This window comes from Bidens hawaiensis, unplaced genomic scaffold (genome assembly GCF_021521415.1).
Source record: "Bidens hawaiensis isolate Kalapana, Puna unplaced genomic scaffold, B.hawaiensis_p1.1 tig00024231_1, whole genome shotgun sequence".
In the NCBI taxonomy this organism is placed as follows: Eukaryota; Viridiplantae; Streptophyta; class Magnoliopsida; order Asterales; family Asteraceae; genus Bidens; species Bidens hawaiensis.
The window spans coordinates 46,266-66,062 of NW_027493809.1; the positions used below are offsets into that span (position 1 = coordinate 46,266).

At 35.9% G+C, this 19,797-nt stretch overlaps 2 protein-coding genes across 2 annotated transcripts; both read left to right on the top strand.

Annotated features, from left to right (window-relative positions):
• The first annotated feature begins 1,168 nt into the window (after positions 1–1,168).
• Positions 1,169–6,543, top strand: LOC143568815 (protein NLP6-like). Its single transcript, XM_077054872.1, has 5 exons — positions 1,169–1,319; positions 2,990–3,423; positions 3,506–3,553; positions 3,646–4,801; positions 5,947–6,543. Exons 1-5 carry the CDS (start codon positions 1,169–1,171, stop codon positions 6,525–6,527), a joined length of 2,370 nt encoding a protein of 789 aa, XP_076910987.1. The 3' UTR covers positions 6,528–6,543.
• Positions 6,544–13,983: 7,440 nt separating this feature from the next.
• LOC143568816 (protein NLP6-like) lies at positions 13,984–19,333 on the top strand. Its single transcript, XM_077054873.1, has 5 exons — positions 13,984–14,158; positions 14,502–14,977; positions 15,103–15,150; positions 15,245–16,391; positions 18,718–19,333. The coding sequence occupies exons 1-5, from the start codon at positions 13,984–13,986 to the stop codon at positions 19,266–19,268; spliced, it is 2,397 nt and encodes a 798-aa protein (XP_076910988.1). The 3' UTR covers positions 19,269–19,333.
• Positions 19,334–19,797: the final 464 nt, after the last annotated feature.

Below are 19,797 nucleotides of genomic sequence, written 5' to 3' on the forward strand. Positions count from 1 at the left end.
CGTTTATCTTTGTTCAGTTATGCTCGTTTAGATTAAACAAACGAACATAAGCAAACACAAATGTCCATTTTTTAAATAAACGAACATGAACATAAACATTTGTTTGATTAAGTGTTCGTGTTCATTTAAAGTTAAATGAACGAACACGAGAATGCCCTTGCTCTTGTTCATTCAATTCGTTTACATTCATTATTCACATTGATGAATACATCGGTCTCAATCTCTAGGCTCTGCTGATTTTATTTGTGTTCGTGAACACATTCATTTCCTTAGTGAACGAACATGAACATAAAATCTCGTTCGATAAGTGTTCGTGAATCGTTCATGAACACATTATTTCTTTAATAAACGAACATGAACAATGCCGTGTTCATATTCATTTGGTTCGTTTACCAGCCCTACTTTTGAGAAATAATGGAATAAAGATAAAAGAGAAAAGATGAAGTCTTTATACACAAAATATATCCTATCAAAAGTATAACACATATTTTACTTTGCATTTAGAAAGATTTTCAACAAAATATGATTTGCTAAATTACTGATTTGAACCAGACAGTTCATTAGTTTTGACCCGATCATCGATTATACTCGATTCACATAAAACTATTTTTTCTACGTCTAATTTATTGGGTTGTAATCAAACAAACTATGGTTCCTGCTTTTAACCAGTCGATCATATTTAGTTCTTAAAACAATGCTTTTATGCAGGGGTGCCAATCGTCATGAATCACGTATGGTCATTGAATTTACGGTTGACAAGTAGAATTGCTCAACCCAAACACAACCTGTATATCTATCTATTCATCCAAAGAAAAAAAAAAGAAAATTAACCTTAACTCTAGCACGCTTAAAATCTTGTAACTCGAACACTACTCGTTAGACGTATTTACATGAAGGCGCTAATTGTGTGAATGAGCAAGGGGGTAAATTGAGTTGTATTAGATTAGATGGATAATATAAATGATAACGGGTCAGCTGGCTTAAAACTGTGTGGGTCGTATAAATAGGGTCTGGTCTGTGTTGGTAGTTGAAAGAGAGAAAGATAAGAAACGTACAGTTCACCTCCAGTGGTGGTTCAAACATCAATCTATCATCTTTGTGGACCCTTATTACTTATTATTATTATTATTCATGACCTGACCGCTTTCCCAAAACGATAGATAACAAAATGAATCCGATAGCAAGCAGTCGTTTAGATGACTTGAAATCGAAATACACCTGCATACATGAACCTGAACCAGATTCTAATTCTGGTGGAAGATACCTGACATCTCTTGTGGTTTATAGCAGTCGAGAGGCTGAAGAACCTCCTCAATCCAGTAAGTTTCGTTGATTTTTGGGACAAGACTTGCTGTGTGATTTCAGTCAACGCTATGACACTGATGTTTTGGCTAAATAATCTATCATACAATACATACCACCTCATCACTTCCCTTGTCATCGATGCTGCTCTGGATTATTATTATTATTATTATTATTATTATTATTATTATTATTATTATTATTATTTTGCAGTGTCTTAAAAACTCACCTACTTTGATTCATCGGTTTATTTCAAACCCTAATTTGGAAACAAAAATATGGAAACTGATTCTTATTCATCCATGCTTGATAGAAACTATCTACTCAGTTCATGTGGAAAAATACCGCATATTGGTCAAGGACCGATATTTGAGATATAAGTTATCACGGTCCGTGGGATATCGGTAATTTGAATATCATGCAAAATTTATATGTATAGCAATTTAATACTAACAATTCATTATACTCTCCTCCTAACGTTAACAAATTAACCTTTTCCAACTTACAAAACACTAAGGCCCTCCTCTATGGAGGGGCAGCATAGCCCCTCCACGTAATCGCCATGTAGTAAACGGGGCTTCGAAGCCCCTCTCCATAACGCCCCACTGTGGTTTGTCGCCCCTTTGTTGCCCCGTTATATATATACATATATATGTGTTTGTGCGTGTGCGTGTGTGTGTGTGAGAGAGAGAGAAGATGCAGCCCCAACTCACAATACCCCCCCCCCCCCCCCGCCCCACACACCCACCCACACCAAACACCCACATTCCGCCTAACAGTTGGAGCAAGCAAGTAGGAACTGATTAAGACTTTAAACACTAAACATTGACAATTAAGACCTAAAAAACTGATATCGGGAAAATTGATGATATATCGGTCCAGTATTAGTCAATATCACCGATAATATCGGGACTGATATTTTGCACCGATATTTTACCAAGGGACTGATAACCGATATATTGGCGATATCGACCGCATAGCACTATTCAATTTTCGTCATACAACTACAAATGTAACACAAGTTCAACTGTAATTTATATCAAGGCCGGGGCACGTAATTTTTAGGGGCCAAAATTTTTTATATTTATATTTTATATATATATATACATTTAAAAATATAAAACTTGTAAAATATGAATTGCTCTTTACCATCTTATAATTATTGGCCCGAAATTAATTTTTATCCATAATCCATATAATTAAGTTTAAATTATTTGGCCCAAACTAAAACTAATAACTAAAAAAATTAAATAAAAACCCGATGCAAAATAAAAGAAATAGCGGTCCATTGAAATTTCTCTTTGGTTCCTTCCTTCTTTGCGAATGCTGAACAACGACCAACCTAGCCGACCACCACTGTTGGTTCGTTGTTCACCACCAGGCTCCTCCACGGTTGACCAAGCTAGCCACCAAGGACCAAGCTATTTTTTTTCCAATGTTAGGACTTAGAAGAGTTTCACGAATCATTGGTTAATCGTTAATTATTACGGTATTTGATTTTAATAATACTTTTTCTATGTTTATTGTTATTGCCTCGTTTAAAAAAATTAGCTTATATATTTCGTTACTCGTTAAGGCTATGGGCCTTTTTTTTCTGGCTCGGCCGAGGTATTTAAATCCTCGGAGACGGCCCTGATTTATATAATGTATTCAAGATGTGTATTTACTTTGATTCACATATTCATAGGTTCATCTACGACGCCGGTCAATCCAAGCATCATTAAACAGAAAGTTACATCTGCACTTACGGCTTTAAGTTTCCGTGAGCCACGTGTACTGGTCCAGTTTTGGTCACCTGTTGCAGTCCGGAAGCGGTGCTTGCTAACCACTTTGGATCAACCATTTGGTCTTGGTGTGGTTGATGAAGGCCTTTACTTGTACAGGTTGGAGTCTGAGCAGCGCGTGTTTGTTGTGGATGGTGAGCACAGAGAAGAATTAGGTCCTCCCGGTCGTGTTTACCGACAAAAGTTACCAGAGTGGAGTTTGGACGTACACGGATACATTAATCTGCCTGTGTTTGAACCTTGCAGTGGTTGCTGTGTAGGTGTGCTTGAAGTCATAACTTCATCAAAGTATACTGATTATGCTTTTGAGGTTCGACAAGTCTGCAGAGCACTCAAGGTACTGCATACATGATACATGCACACATACATACATAGATACATACCATTACTTTATTCATTTCTTGTGTTCTACTTTGCAGGAAGAGAATCTGAAGTCCCCAGACGTGCTTGAAGATGCCACCTTTTATGTGAGTTATGTACATAACTACATACATATATGATATTATGTGCATGTGTGATTAAATGTGTATTTCATGTGAGTTTATCTTTGAACTTTCAGGCACGTGTTAAAGATGAAAAAAGGCAACTTGAATTGGAAGAAATCTTCCGGGCTTTAAAGATTGTTTGTGATATTCATGATCTACCTCTCGCTCAGACGTGGGGTACGTGTGGACACAGTAGTGTGGTGGCTATTTCTGGGAATCTTGCAAAGAGTTGTAGTAGCTTTAGTAGAAACTGTATAGGTAAAGTATGCCTGTCAACCGTTGGTCTACCATTCTACGTGCGAGACTTAAGCATGTGGGGATTCCATGAAGCGTGTAGATCGAGACACCTGGACAAATTACAAGGAGTTGTTGGGAGATCATTGTCGTCCCGTTGTATATGTATTTGTGGAGATGTAAGTAAACTTGGTGAAGATGAATATCCTTTGGCTCCTTATGCACGTATGCATGGGATAACTAGTTGTCTAGCTTTATATCTCAAGGGTGTTGAAGTGGATGATGAATATGTTGTAGAGTTGTTTTTACCAACTCAGACTGAAAATGAGGCAGACTTACAAAGTTTGGTGACAACACTGAAACAGCAAATTAAGAATGTTTCTAGGATACAGCTAGGTGATATCTTGTCTCCCCAAGTTATCGGGGGCGTTCCTCTTATTTGGAATCTCGAGTCTCCAACTTTGACTGAAAAACGAGAGGTTCCATTACCACCAGAGTTGGAAAATTTAAATTTAATGGCGGAGAATAAAAATAATGACGGTCATGTTAATGCTGATGTGGAGCATATGGAGGAGGAAGATAAGCCATCAAATTCTGCTGCTGCTGGGACAACTGAGAATGTTGTTGCTTCTTATATGGATGTCAGAAATGAAGATGTTGATATTGTTAATACAGGGAAAGTGATGGAAAGCGACGTTGATAATTCCAAAGAACCAATTATAAACACGAGAACTGACAGGTCAATTAGTTTAGCGGAAGATACGGCATTAAATTCTGTGGCTGCTGTCGGGATAAACGAGAATGTTGTTGTTCCTTATTTAGATGCAGGGATTGAGGATGTGGATAATATTAATAAAGGGAAAACGCAGGAAAAATACTTTGACTTTTCCAAACAGCCAAATAGGAAACGGAAGAGGACTGATAGGTCAATTAGTTTAGACGAAATCAGCAAACATTATGGAAAAACTATGGAGGAAGCTGCAGATAGCCTTCATGGTGAGCTAATAGCTTGTTTGTGATGTCTAGAGGTGGCAGGTTTGACCAGGTCAAATGGGTCTGTTAGTCAAACTAAAAGATTTAACTGAAAATGAATCAGGTCAACTGGGTCGAACTCAAAAGTCATTCCATGTGTATTCAAAATGCATAAATCATCAAAGCCAGTTTATTGAAGGTAGCTGGATTGCTAATAATATAGTTTTCTCTAGTTACTTAATATATTAATTATGGGGGATATCGCATGTGGTGGTCCCCAATTGGTCAACATCGTACATTAAGGCCACCTGTAAGTTGAACGAACCTGCTTTGTAGGCCACACGGTATATGTATCATTTATACAAAGTCTAGCAAAAAATAAGGCAGATAAAAAGTTAGCTGACCTGAGTTGTCTTCCAAAATGTTTTTGGCCTATATATGATATTCATACTTGATACTTGGGGAGCCCAGAAAGTAAATATATGATATGGGCGGGATTAATGAACTAGTTGAAGACGTGGGGAAAAGAAGATGGGGGGGGGGGTGCTGTCTCTGCATATATAATTTTATATATAACACAACGTATAATATTTAGTTATTTATCATATTGAATAGAAATATTATATTTATATAAATGATGTGCTTTTTAGGCTCACGAGCCTAGTCAAGTTCGGACTCAAACTCGTTTATTAGATGAGCTCAGATTTAGGTTTGAGATCTGGCTCATGCTTGTTTAAGCTCGCCTCGATTTGAGCTTTTAGCATGCCAATCTCAAGTAGCTCGCAAGCGGGTCAGCTCGTTTACACCACTAAGGAAGACATGTTTTACATAAATAAATAACTTATTTAATTTTGTCATATCATACTAATAAAGTTATTTGATTTTGTCATACCATATTAAGGTTTTTTTTAACAAACTAATAAAATTCAAATTCATTTTTCTTGTGTTGAAACCTATTAGCTCCTCTGACTGGCATAAATTATTGGTCGTTGTAGAGGCAGGCCGCTAACTGAGCCGTCCCACAGGTTAACCACTAAATAGGATAAGGTCAACCAACTGAACTGCAAACACCACTAATTTAGCCAATATGCCAGTTCAACCCGTCCATTTTGCCACCTCTAGTAATATCAATATATGTCGCCTTTTCTTCTAACATTGTATGTATGCAGTGAGCAGGTCAACTTTAAAGCGCATTTGCAGGAGTCATGGTATACCAAGATGGCCATATACTAGGAATCCCAATGAAACCGACCCCCTCCTCAAGCCAGATCAAACAGTTGCAGCAACCCATGCATCTAACCGAGACCTCACTACCCTCGTTTTAGGGACTTCTCGTGCAACAAACATAGCTTATTATCCTGACACTCTTACTGAACCCGGTAGCCATACTTCCACACATGTACCACACCCCAAGGAACAAAAAGACCTGCCTAGAACTTTCCTAGAGAACAATATCAAGAATACTGCAGCCAGCACGTATGTGTTTAAGGTAACATACCAAAAGAATACTATAAAGTTTTCGTTCACATTGTCAGATGGACTAGAAAATTTGGAGAAACTGGTTGCAGCACGGTTCCGGCTTAGCCATGGAAACTTTAGCCTGAAATATGAAGATGAAGATGGTGATATGATATTGATTGCGTGTGACAGTGACTTGACATCATCATTGGGTACTTTTAGACAGCCAGATGCTCAAACTGTGATCAGGCTATCGGTTTGGCCTATTGCACAACAGAACCCTGATGCTTAGAGCTTAGTTTTATATATTTTATGGTGCATTGGTGCCTGTAATGAGATTATAGATTCTTGTATTTGGAGACGGTGGTCAAACTTGGAAAAAAGGTTTCAATTTTTGGTCGCCTCATGTTGCTGGCAAACACCAAGTACTTACAACCATGGATCAACTGTCTGGTCTTGGTGTAATCAGTGGATCATGAAGAACAAGTCGCTAGGACTGCCAGAGTGGGCTTCAGGTCTAACTAGTTACAACACAAAAGATTTCCACAAGAAGACTGGGATTCGCTGCAATCTTCATGGGCGTTTGGCTTTACCAGTATCTGATCCTACTACAGGGTTACGTGTTGGTGTGCTTGAGCTTTTGACATTTTCCAAGTTGGAAGATTTTGCTTATGAGGTTGAGCATATTCACAAGGTTTCCATCTTACCTTTCAAATTCAAACTTCTATGTGTTTTGTGCGAGTATGTGTTCACACACTTGTACGTTTTCCACTGGATTATCTTACAGAAAGGGAATATAACAAGCCCACAAGTATTTGAAGTACTTGATGCCCCTGCTTAAATGCGAGTTGGATCCAGGTGGTTTATATTCTCAAATTCTATTACAGTTTTATAGTTTGTCTATGTTAACCAGCCGCTTTGCAATCTGCTTGCATAGTGTTTAAGACAATAATGACTATGCATTGGAGTTTTTCCTTTGATTTTTAATTAGGTGACAGGTCATCCATTGAAGCTATTGGCCCACCTCTGGATTTGTCTCTCGACAAGACGGATTCATCATATTTACTATTTAGAGTCACTTGTGGTTATGGAGATTGTTTGCGATAACTTTACTAGCATGGTGATGGTGGATGCAACTTTAACAAGTCTATGGAATGGTTTGCATTTCCTCTTTTTAGTGAAGTGTCAAAATTGAAAAAGGAAGTTGCAAAGAGCTTAAAGTTATAAGGTCAAGGGTTTAAACTAGAATCCATTGACGAATACGATGATTTGATACTCGCTTGTGATAACGAAGCCTTGAAGTTTGCTCTGGATGTTTCGGGCAGTAATAGCAATATCAGCTTAATATGTTCTAATTTCATTAATTGATCAGATGGCCCTGAATGGCTGAATGTTGATAGCCTATTTGGATATTTGTCCAGAAGGAATGACCTTTTTAGGTATGGCTTCTGTCTATTGGTTTATAATGCTCTTAACTTTTCGGTCATGTTGAAACCGAATATTTATTATGGTAATTAGTTTGATTTTCGATTGGTGGTGATATTTGGTACCTTAACAGTCGATAATAACAGTGCAGTGTCACTTTTGTAAATTGGTGGTTATCGGTTACCAACCAATAAAGATAAGAACGTTGTTGGTTAATCTATATCTGTACTGTATATAAAGCATGAGTGAGGGACCCAAACTTGTTGCTTTAAATACAAACCATAATGCATAGGATTAAGACATTTTAGTGGCACTTTTGTCTTTTGACAATTTTGTCTTTTAGCAAAATCATGTACCATTAATTTTAATTTATTAAAGAAAATTACAAGATTGGTCCTTTAACTTTAATCACATTTTGTGAATTTATAAAATAGTTAAATATATACCCCTATTTTTAAACCAACTATCCCCATGACGTTTAAAAGTTTATAACTTTTTCACACGTTAATATTTTATAAAAAACATTATATCATAAAAACGAGTATTTTATTCTCTTTAAATTGAGTATGGTATTGCTATATTTTTTCATTTTAAAAACTTAATGCGTTACATGATTACCATTAAGGGCCGGCAAACGTGTCGGGCGGGTTCCGCCATTCGGGTCATGGGTCTAAAAGGTTAAGGTTGGAATGGGTCGAGACGGGTTCGGGCCGAAAGGGGTCAAGTCATATCGGATTTCGTGTTAGAACAGTGTCAGGCGGAACGTGTTGCGGGTCAAGGCGCGTTTAATGTAGCGTTACCTGTGTATCCGACACTTGATTGCGTGCGCACAGTCGTTGTGTGACGTGCTTACTAACACCGGTTAAGCTTCCAATGCCGCATTATGAGCATACTATCGTCAGGTTACGCACGTACTGTTGAGAAGTCACGCACTTACTGAAACAGTAACACCGGTTACGCGTTCGATGTCATGTTTGCGTACATACTCCGCTGCATCGCGCGGGCACCTGACTACTCTAATTGAATGTAGCTAGTAAGAGGAAAGGCAAGCCTGAATTGATTTTTGTCTTTTCCAACACGTTATTTTTTATGCAATAATGTGTTTTTATATTATCATGTTTATAACTAGCATGCATGGTACAAATTGTAATGTTAAAATATCTCATAATAAGGTGTGCATCACTTATGGATTTTATGACAGTTCTGCATTAGTTATGTGTTGGCGATTATCCTTTTTATATTTTTGTACATGTGTTTTGTATCTTTGAACACAATAATAATAATAATATAAAATATGTACGGTGATACAAAACCAGGGAAAATTTTAAATACAAAGGGATATAAAAATGAGAAGTGTGAGAAGTATTTGTGATTATATAAAAAACCTTTAAAAAATTCAAAAAATAATAATAAAAAAATCATAACTCAAAATATAAATATAAATAGAAAAAAATTTAAAAACTAAAATATTTTCCCTGTCATTCCCGAAAAAGAAAACGTCGAAAATAAACCATAATGACAAAAACTAACAAAAGATAAAATTATAACGATTCCTACTGTTATGTTTAATTTCAGCCCATGTGACCTTGTTGCAATTGTTGTGATACTCCCTCGTTCCTAGCTTTCCACGGTATTGGAGGAATGGAGCCTAATCCTGTGGCTCACGTTCAATATAAGCCTTCAAATTAATTTTCCAATTGATGTTTCTGTGGAACAAGCATGCGTTTGTTAATAAACTAGTTTTTTTAGGTGCAATGCGTCGGGCAGCTGGCAAATCACCAGCGTTAAATTCCGGGCGTCGGTCTAACCCGAGCGTCACTAAGGTGGGTCGACATGAATTTGGTCTGTATCGGATACGTTCGTTACAATATACACATCATTGGTAAAAAAATTTAGTGTTAAAACCCAAAAAAATTAATTCATCAAATTAATATAGAAAATAAAATATTTGAAACGATGTTTATTTGGTCGGCAAATCTTGACGGTTCCCAAGTGTTGTTGCTCCCGGCCATTGAGGCAATAACTCGACACAAATTTGGTCAGTTTTGATTACGTGCGTTACGGTACCGGAGCTAAAAAAAACAAAAAAAACATATATATATAAAAATTGAGTTGTACCAATGGCCAATTTGGGGGTGGGGGTCGGTCGGTAAACTTGCACTTTGGTAAAATCCGAGCGTAATCGATCACGGGCATTGAGACGACAAGTGTGCTTGAATTTAACGGTTTCTATGAGTTTTTGTTATGCTACCGGAACTAAAACAAAAAAATACGTTTGATCGGTTTCCTTTACGTTCGTTATATTAATCGAACTAAAAAAACCAAAAACGAAAAACAAAATCACGGACCAATATAGTGATATATATAATTATGAACTTTGCGGCACCAAAGTTCATAATTATATATATTAGTAATAGTGATAGTAATTAGTAATTATATGAACCATCCTTAATAAAGAATAAATAGTATTATTATTAATCAGTTATTTATTTCAAGTTAAAATGGAAACTACTAATACTCTTCACTAACTAACACCCACATTAACATACAATCGCACATTAATAATAATTTCTCTTTAAAATTATATTTAACATAGTTTCAGTTTGTATTTAAAAATTAAGTTTCCAACATAAAAATGAGTTTTAAACCATTTTAGCTTGTTTTCTTTTAAACTCTTTAAAACTGAACTATGTAACGCTTAAGAGTATTATTTAATAAAAACGAAGCCAAAATCTATTATAAGTGTAGGAAATATTCGTAATATTTATATAGAATTGAGCCCATATCAATCAATTTAGCCGAAACACTTTCTAAGCAGTAGTTTTGTCCCAAAACTTGGTATAAGTCACATTGTTTATATAAATTGAACTGAACACGTAAAGTTTATAACTCAAAATTGTTATTAAATGGCAAATGAATTACAAAAATCTAATAGAACAGTCCCCTCGATCATCATAGAGATCTTAGTTGTGAAGATAACACACTCTAGTTTATAATTGGAGCTTGTATTTGTGATTTTAATGTAACCTAGTTATTCTTGTTAATTGTATTTACTTAGGGCAATGAAAATCACAATATACATCTGATACGAGTTGTGAGGTATAGACTATAGTGTAAACCTGTCCAAGATTATTTTGATTTTCGACACCATTGAACCTTGCGGGTTCAAGGAGGCGACGCCCCGGGTGGGATCTAAGCTGAGGGCAAATTTGATTACCATGTTTGAAAGCTTTTGAAAATTGCTTATGATATAACGTGGTTGTTTGATTCATCTGTAGTAATTGATCATCAATAGAAACTAATTACCAGTAAACATTTGTCATTCAATACAGTAGCACAGTGATATCAGTGATATTGTTTAACATTATGACCACTTTATTTCTACTCCATGAATCTACTTTAGTAAATATATACATATCAATTTTTACATTATTATTATACATATATAATAATTTAAAGTTAGAATAAATGTAAATAATATAATAGTTTAGATATAAAGGAGTGTAAACTAAAAAACCTTTCAAGAATAAACTTATAAAAGAATTGTTATATTATTTAACAATGTGTGTGTTTCTTTTCTAGTAGCATTATAAAGAATAAACACCAATAATGTGTAATAACTGAATTAATGTATTGAAGAAAACTTCTAAAAGATATAACTTCTTGAGAATTATAAGTGATTTTTGCTATATGTATTTATTGATTTTAATTTCTTCTATTTTCCGGTACTTGAACTTAAACCCTTTATTGCATATAAACATATCTAAAATTAAAATGTCTTCAATGTCCAAAAAAAAGCATATTGAGGTAATTTATAACTTGGTTGTCAAAAAACTCACTTTATAAACAGGGGGAGCATAGTACAATTAATCATAATGATTTTGAAAAAAAAATAGTCGTTGTCATCATCATCGTACTCAGTAAATCCTATAGCAAAGCTATGGTAGGGTCTGAGGAGGGTAAGATGTAGATAGTCTTACCTCTACCCCGTAGGAATAGAGATGCTGCTTCCGGTAAGACCTCCGGTTCGATAGTAGTTTTGTATCAAGCCTTGGACATAAGGCACATAACACTCAACCACCGGGACACCGGCCGATTGGTGCGTGTAACCTTGTCTTTCGGCTATCAACGCCACCACATGATGCCTGATTAACCTTCCGCCACTTCATGAGATTAGTAAAATAACGTCAAAATTAGTGTAATTTCACTTTTGTCCACCCAACGGTTCATACATACATACATTATATGAATACATCACAAGCGGGACGTATTTGAAAAAAAATAGTATATATGTTTATTTAGATCTAACTAACTAACCAATAAAATTGTGTGGTGCATTTAATATATGTATTGGTTTGTTTTTTTAGTATTTATTTTACCATATATTTTTTTAAATCACATTTATCAGTCACATAACCCACATCTAAAGCCCCAAGTAATGGTAGAAATATGGAAGGGAAGAAGACACTGCTTTAGCTAATTCTTCCCGAATTCCATCATTCTTTTGAGAAAAATTGGAAGTAAATAATCTCATTTTTTGTGTATTGGCTGATAATAGTCTCACGTTTAAAAATCACTAGCAATGATCCCACCTTTTGACTATTTTTGTCTCACTGGTCCTCCGTTAAAAAATACTTAACGTCGTTATGTTTTTTCGCTAGTTTCAAACCGATGTTTTAGGGATTTTGATCGGAAGAACGATATGAGTTGACTGATATAAAACTTATTTTGAAACGGTGATTCAAATGGCTTGATTTTTGTTAATTGGAAATTCAAGCACCCTAATTGAAACATTATTTCATCGTTTGGATCACCATTTCGAGATAAGTTTTACATCGGTCGACTCGTATCGTTTTTCCGATCAAAAGCCCTAAAACGTCGGTTTGAAACCAGGGAAAAAACATAACGACGTTAAGTAATTTTTAACAGAGGACCAGTGAGACAAAAATAGTTAAAAGGTGGGACCATTGCTACTGATATTTAAAGATAGGATTATTATCGGTCAATACATAAAAGATAGGATTATTTATTTCTAATTTTCGTTCTTTTGATGGAGAATGGAATAAAGACAGAGAGAGAAAAAAGTGAACTCATTTAAATACAAAATATCTCTTTATCAAAAGTATACAATATATGATTTTACTTGCATTTAAAAATATTTCAACAAAATATAGTTTGTGAAGTTACTGATTTGGTTCGGTTTTTATTAGTTTTGACCCGGTTATCAATTTTCTTTGTCATCGACCCGATATTGGTTTCTGCTTTAGCTGGTCAACCGATAGTGCTAGGCCTATAAACGAATTGAGCGTTCGGTGAACTATTCGTGAACCGTTCGGCGGGAAGTTCGTTTATACGAACGAACATGAACAAAAAATTTGTGTTCGCTTAATTAAACGAACGAACATGAACACATATTACGTTCTTTCATTTATGTTCATGAACGTTCATTTATGTTTGTTTATTTATGTTCGTTTATGTATAAATAGAAAATAATTTAATATTATCTGGATAAATCGTCTGCTTAAAGGTTTTATATTTGTTAATTTGTGTTCATTTAATTGTTTTCATTTAAGTTCGTTTATATTTGTGTTCATTTACGCTTGTTCATACATGTTTGTTTATCTTTGTTCAGTTATGTTCGTTTAGATTTTAAACAAACAAACACAAATGTCTATTTTTAAATAAACGAACATGAACATAAAAATTTGTTCGATTAAGTGTTCATGCTCTTTTAAAGTTAAATGAACGAACATGAGCATGCTTTCATTAACAGGCTTTCATTATTCACATTGATGAATACATCGGTCTCAATCTCTAGGCTCTGCCGATTTTATTTGTGTTCACTTGTGTTCGTGAACCGTTTGTAAACACATTAAATTACTTAATGAAAGAACACAAACATAAAACCGTGTTCGGTAAGTGTTCGTGAACACATTATTTTCTGAACGAACGAGCACGAACAAGGCCTTGTTCGTGTTCGTTCGGTTTGTTTACAGCTCTAGATAGTGCGCAGCACAATGCTTCTATGTAGGGTTTCTGGTTATCGAGTTTAGGGTTAACGAGCTGGACAGCTCAACCCCAACACAACCCATATATCTATTCGTGTAAAAAAGCATTAACCTTAACTCCAACATGCTTAAACAAATCGTTTAACCCTAGTTATCTCAAACATAGTAATTAAATAGATGGTAAAAACGACCTATAAGTAGCTTTAGGTCTGTAGATTGGCAGTTCAAAGCAATAGTTCACCGGTGGGAGTTCAAACATCTTTGTGGACCTTTTATACTTTCCCAAAACGATCGATCTGTAAACCAAACAAGAAAATGAAGGGAGATCCCCGTCGTTTAGATGACTTGAAATCGAGATACAATTGCATACATGAGCCACCTGCTGATTCTGCTAATATTAATAATGATAATGGAAGAAGATATTTAACTTCTCTTAGGGTTTTTGTCAGTCGAGAGGTTGAAGAACCTCAATCACCTCTTCCTCTTACTAGTAAGTTTGACTATTTATTTATTTTCATAACCCTAAACATCTTATTGTTAGCTTATAATATACATTCATATAGACAACTTCTTTGATTTGAGTCAACTCCATGACTACGACGTTTGAGTAAATGTGCACACCACCTCATCTTTGATTATTATTATTTTGAAGAAGTGAGTTCCAAAATGACCTAATTAATTAGACGGATTAATTTATTAGAAAACCTAATTTGGAAACTAAGACAGATGGAAATTCATTATACAAATTTAAATGTAATTTGTTAAAACATTATTATTATTATTTTGCTTAATGGATTTTAAATGTGTCTTCACTGTGCCTCGCTTATTCATAGGTTCGTCTACGCCGACAGTCGATCCAAACATCATTAAAGAGAAAGTTACGTCTGCGCTTAAGGCTTTAAGTTTCCGTGAGCCACGTGTGCTGGTTCAGTTTTGGTCACCTGTTGCAGTCAGGAAACGGTGCTTGCTAACCACATTGGACCAACCGTTTGGTCTTGGTGTGGCTGATGAAGGGCTTTACTTGCACAGGTTGGAGTCTGAGAATCGCGTGTTTGTTGTGGATGGTGAGCACAGAGAAGAGTTAGGTCCTCCCGGTCGTGTTTACCGACAAAAGTTACCGGAATGGAGTTTGGACGTACACGGGTTATCAACCAGACAAGATTGGGCTGCTTATAGCATTCATGGTTATGTTAACTTGCCTGTGTTTGAACCAATCAGTGGTGGTTGTGTTGGTGTACTTGAAATTATAACATCATCAAGGTATACGGATTATGCTTTTGAGGTTCGACAAGTCTGCAGAGCACTGAAGGTAGTTAGCTACCATGTTCTTATTTTCATTCACTTCATAGATGATACATGCATGCACGCATTCATACATACGTACATGTATCATTATTCTGTTCATTTCTTTAAATGATTATATTCTGTTTGCAGGAAGAGAATCTGAAGTCGCCAAACGTGCTTGAAGATGCCACCTTTTATGTGAGTTATGTGCATGCATGATTGTATATTTGTATGTGAATGTGTATGTGTCTATCTGTGTTTATTTCATGTGATTTTATCTTTGAAATTTCAGGCGCGTGTTAAAGATGAAAGATGGAAACTTGAGTTGGAAGAAATCTTCGGGGCTATAAAGATGGTATGCGATATTCATAATCTACCTCTTGCTCAGACGTGGGGTCCGTGTGGATACAGTAGTGTAGTGACTGATTCTGGGAATCTTGTAAAGAGTTGTAGTAGCTTTAGTAGAAACTGTATAGGTAAAGTCTGCATGTCAACCGCTGGTCTGCCGTTCTATGTGCGAGACTTGAGCATGTGGGGATTCCATGAAGCGTGTGGATTGCGACACCTGGAAAAATCACAAGGACTTGCTGGGAGATCGTTGTCGTCTCGTGGTGTATGTTTTTGTGGAGATGTGAGTAAACTAGGTGAAGATGAGTATCCATTGGCTCCGTATGCACGTATGCATGGGATATTTAGTTGTCTAGCTGTCTATTTCAAGAGTGTTGAAGTGGATGATGAATATGTTGTAGAGTTGTTTTTGCCAACTCAGAGTGAAAATGAGGCTGAGTTACAAAGTTTGGTGATTACATTGAAACAGCAGATTAAGAATGTTTCTAGGATACTACTAGGTGATATCTTGTGTCCCCAAGTTATCGGGGGAGTTTCTTTTAAGTGGAATCTCGAGTCTCCAACTTTGACTGAAAAACGAGAGGTACCACTACCACCAGCGTTGGAAAACTTAAATTTAATGGCAGAGAATGGACATAATGATTGTGATGTTAATGTTGATTTGGAGCATCTGGAGGAGGAAGATAAGCCATCAAGTTCTGCTGCAGGGATAATTGAGAATGTGGTTGTTTCTTATATGGATGTTGGGAATGAAGATGCTGATATTATTAATAATGGGAAAGTGATGGAAAACGACGCTGATTATTCCAAAGAACTGGTCAGAAAAAAGAGAACCGACCGATCAGTTAGTTTAGAGGAAGATAAGCCGACAAATTCTGCTGCTGTAGGGACAGACCAGAATGTTGTTCCTTATTTGGATGTCGGGAATGAACATGCGGATATTAATAACAAAGGGAAAAGAAAGGAAAAGTACATTGACTTTTCCAAAGGACCGATTAGAAAAAGGAAGAGGACCGACAGGTCAATTAGTTTAGAGGAAATCAGCAAACATTATGGAAAAACGATGGAGGAAGCTGCAGAGAGCCTTCGTGGTGAGTTAATAGCTTGTTTGTGATGTCTAGAGGTGGCAGGTTTAAGGTCAAATTGGTCGATTTGTCAAACTAAAAGATTTAACTAAAAATGAACCAGGTCAAATGGGTTGAAAGTTATTCGAGGTGTAATCAAATGCATAAATAGTCAAAATAAAATTATTGAAGGAAGTTGGATTATTATTATTAATATAGTTTTTCTAGTCACTTAACACATTAATGGGATTTTTGCATGTGGTACTCCCTATTTTTCAACTTCTTACATTAAGGTCACCCATATATTGAGCGAACCTGCTTTGTAGGCCAAACAGTATTTGTATCATTTATGTCAATTCTAGCAAAAAATAAGACGGATAAAAAGTGAGTTGACCTGAGTTGTCATCTAAAATGTTTTTGGCCTGAAATACCAAGTGAAATCATATTTATACTTGGGTAGCCCAGAAAGTAGTTTCAATATGTGGGTATGATTAATGTAACAAGTTGAAGACATTTGCTTTTTTTTTTTTTTTTTTTTTTTTGGGGGGGGGGGGCGTCTTTACCTGTAGTATCCTTAGTCATAAAAAGCGCGCTGGACTAGTTTTATCTCGCACTAAAAGTTACCCGTTTTGACCTAAGGCCGTTTAAAAGAATTGCTATACTGAAACTGGACCACATACCAAATCAAAAGACAATAACGTTACATTGTGGATTTATTTAGGTGGCTCGGTTAACCAAGCCAAGAAAGGCATTTCATTGTTTGGGTCATTTTAGGTTTGGTACTTTAAATAATGCGATTAACTGAACTGAACCCTTAATAAGCATATATTTTACTAGGTTAGAAATACCTGTATTATATAGGTTAAATAAATGAAATATTAAATAGTTACTAATTGAAGATTTTGGAATTATAAAACAATATTTTTAGATAGGATATTATTGAAATTACGTATTGTATATTATGTTTTATTACTATTCCTTCCTTTTTAATGGAAAATTGGATTTTAATAATCCCACTTTCTGTTATTGGCCGATAATATCCCAACTTAGTTTATTCCCACCAGTGGTCCCAAATTTAAAAAAGTTGACTCTCAATGGTCCCCCGTTGGAAAAAACCTAACGCCGTTAAGTTTTTTCTGAATTTCAAGCTGATTTTTTAGGGCTTTTGATCGGAAGGAGGATACGAGTCGATTAACATAAAAATTAGCTCGAAACGATACTCCAAACAACTTAATATTTGTTCATTTGAAGTTCGAACACCCGATTTGAAGCACTAATCAAGTCATTCGAATAATCATTTCGAGCTAATTTTTACGTTAATCGACATGTATCCTCCTTCCGATCAAAAGCCCTAAAAAATCAGCTTGAAATTCGGAAAAAACTTATTTGAAGATTTAGGAAAGTTGGGATTATTTAACTCCGATTTTCCTTTTTTAATCAACTTTTTTAAACTAAGAACTAGAATGGAAAGGGGTGAAATAAGAGAAGCAGAAAAAGAATGCTGGGCTCACAGAATTGTGACACGCTGTGTAACAAGCTACTTATTTGTTAGGTATAGATAAGGAAGACTAGCTGTGTAAACGAACCGGGCTCGCTCATTTCAAGCTATGTTTCTAAAGCTCGAGCTCAGCTTGTTATTATTTAATAAATATTTAATTTTATATTATTTATATACGATAATATTTATTATGTAATAATATATTTAAATTCTACGCCCTGCTTGCGGTGCGCGCATATAATGTATATATGTGTGAACCCTTGGGTGGGCAAAAGTAAAATTGCACTAATTTTGACGTTATTTTACTAATCACGTGAAAATAACGTTAAAAGTGGCGGAAGGTTAATCAGGCATCATGTGTTGGCTTTGATAGCCGAAAGACAAGGGCACATGCACCAGTCAGCTGGTGTCCCGATGATTGAGTGTTATGTGCCTTATGTCCAAGGCTTGATGCAAAACTACTATCGAGCCGGGGGTCTCACCGGAAGCAGCCTCTCTATCCCTATGGGATAGAGGTAAGGCTGTCTACATCTTACCCTCCTCAGACCCTACCATAGCATTGCTATTGGTGGGATATACTGAGTACGATGATGATGATGATGATGATATATATATTTAAATTCTAAAATAAAAAAAGGATATATTTATACAAATAATGCACTTTTTGGGTCCGTGAGCATAGTCAAGCTCGGTCAGAGTTCTCAAAAATCTTGAGGTTGACCGAACTGCAAACACCGCTACTTTTATCAAATATGCCAGTCCAGCCTGTCCATTTTGCCACCTCCAAATTGACGTCTATTTTTGTCAACTTGCTTCTAACATTCTCAATCTCACATTTGACCTTTTACATTGCAGTCAGCAGGTCAACTTTAAAACGCATTTGCAGGAGTCATGGAATACCAAGGTGGCCATATACAAGGACTCACAGTGAAACCGATCCCCTTCTCAAGCCGGATGCATCCGACCAGGCGCTTACTACCCTCGTTTTAGGAACAACAAACATAACTTATGATCCCGTCACTCTTACTGAACCACGTAATCATACTTCCACACTTGTACCACACCCCAAGGAACCAAAAGATCCACCTACAACCGCCAGAGGCAAGAATATCAAGAACCCTGCAGCAGACACTTATACGTTCAAGGTTACATACCAAAAGAATACTGTAAAGTTCTCATTCAGACCATCAGATGGACTGGAAAAGTTGGAGAAAGTGGTTGCAGCACGGTTCCAGGTCGGCCATGGAAGCTTTAGCCTGAAATATGAAGATGAAGATGGTGATGTGATACTGATTGCGTGTGACAATGACTTGACTGCATCGTTGGATGCATTTAGACAACCAGATGCTCAAACGGTGATCAGGCTATCGGTTTGGCCCGTTGTGCAACAGAACCCTGATGCATAGAGCTTAGTTTTGTGTAATTTATGGTGCATGTAATGAGATTATAGATTGCTTAGTAGACCCTTGTAATTGTAAAAGGGTTCAATTTAGAATGTCAACTCTGATGTATTGAATCTGAACTACATAAATGTAATAAGATGATGCCATCGTTTGGTCTTATTTACAGAATATAAATTTTTAACAATTAGTTTTATAATTACAATTGGGAGAACCTTTTGGGAATATATTTCTATAAAGTAACAAGTAAATAAAAAAAACAAGTTGTTCTAACTTCCAAGTGTGGTGGACTGAAACAAATATATAATATGGTCCCATTTTGTCATAAAGGGCAGCAGCCAGCTGGTCACTGTTTTTCTCTTTTTGGTGATCTGGGCCAATAGATTGACCCTGTTTGGACTTTTAAAATGTTTTGGTTTATACATAAAACCGTTGAATTCTTTTTTTTTTAATTTTTGCAACTGTTTCAAATAAAAAAACCTTCTTGTCACAAGATTTATAAAATATAAATGTTGGTATATTTTAGTTATTTTAA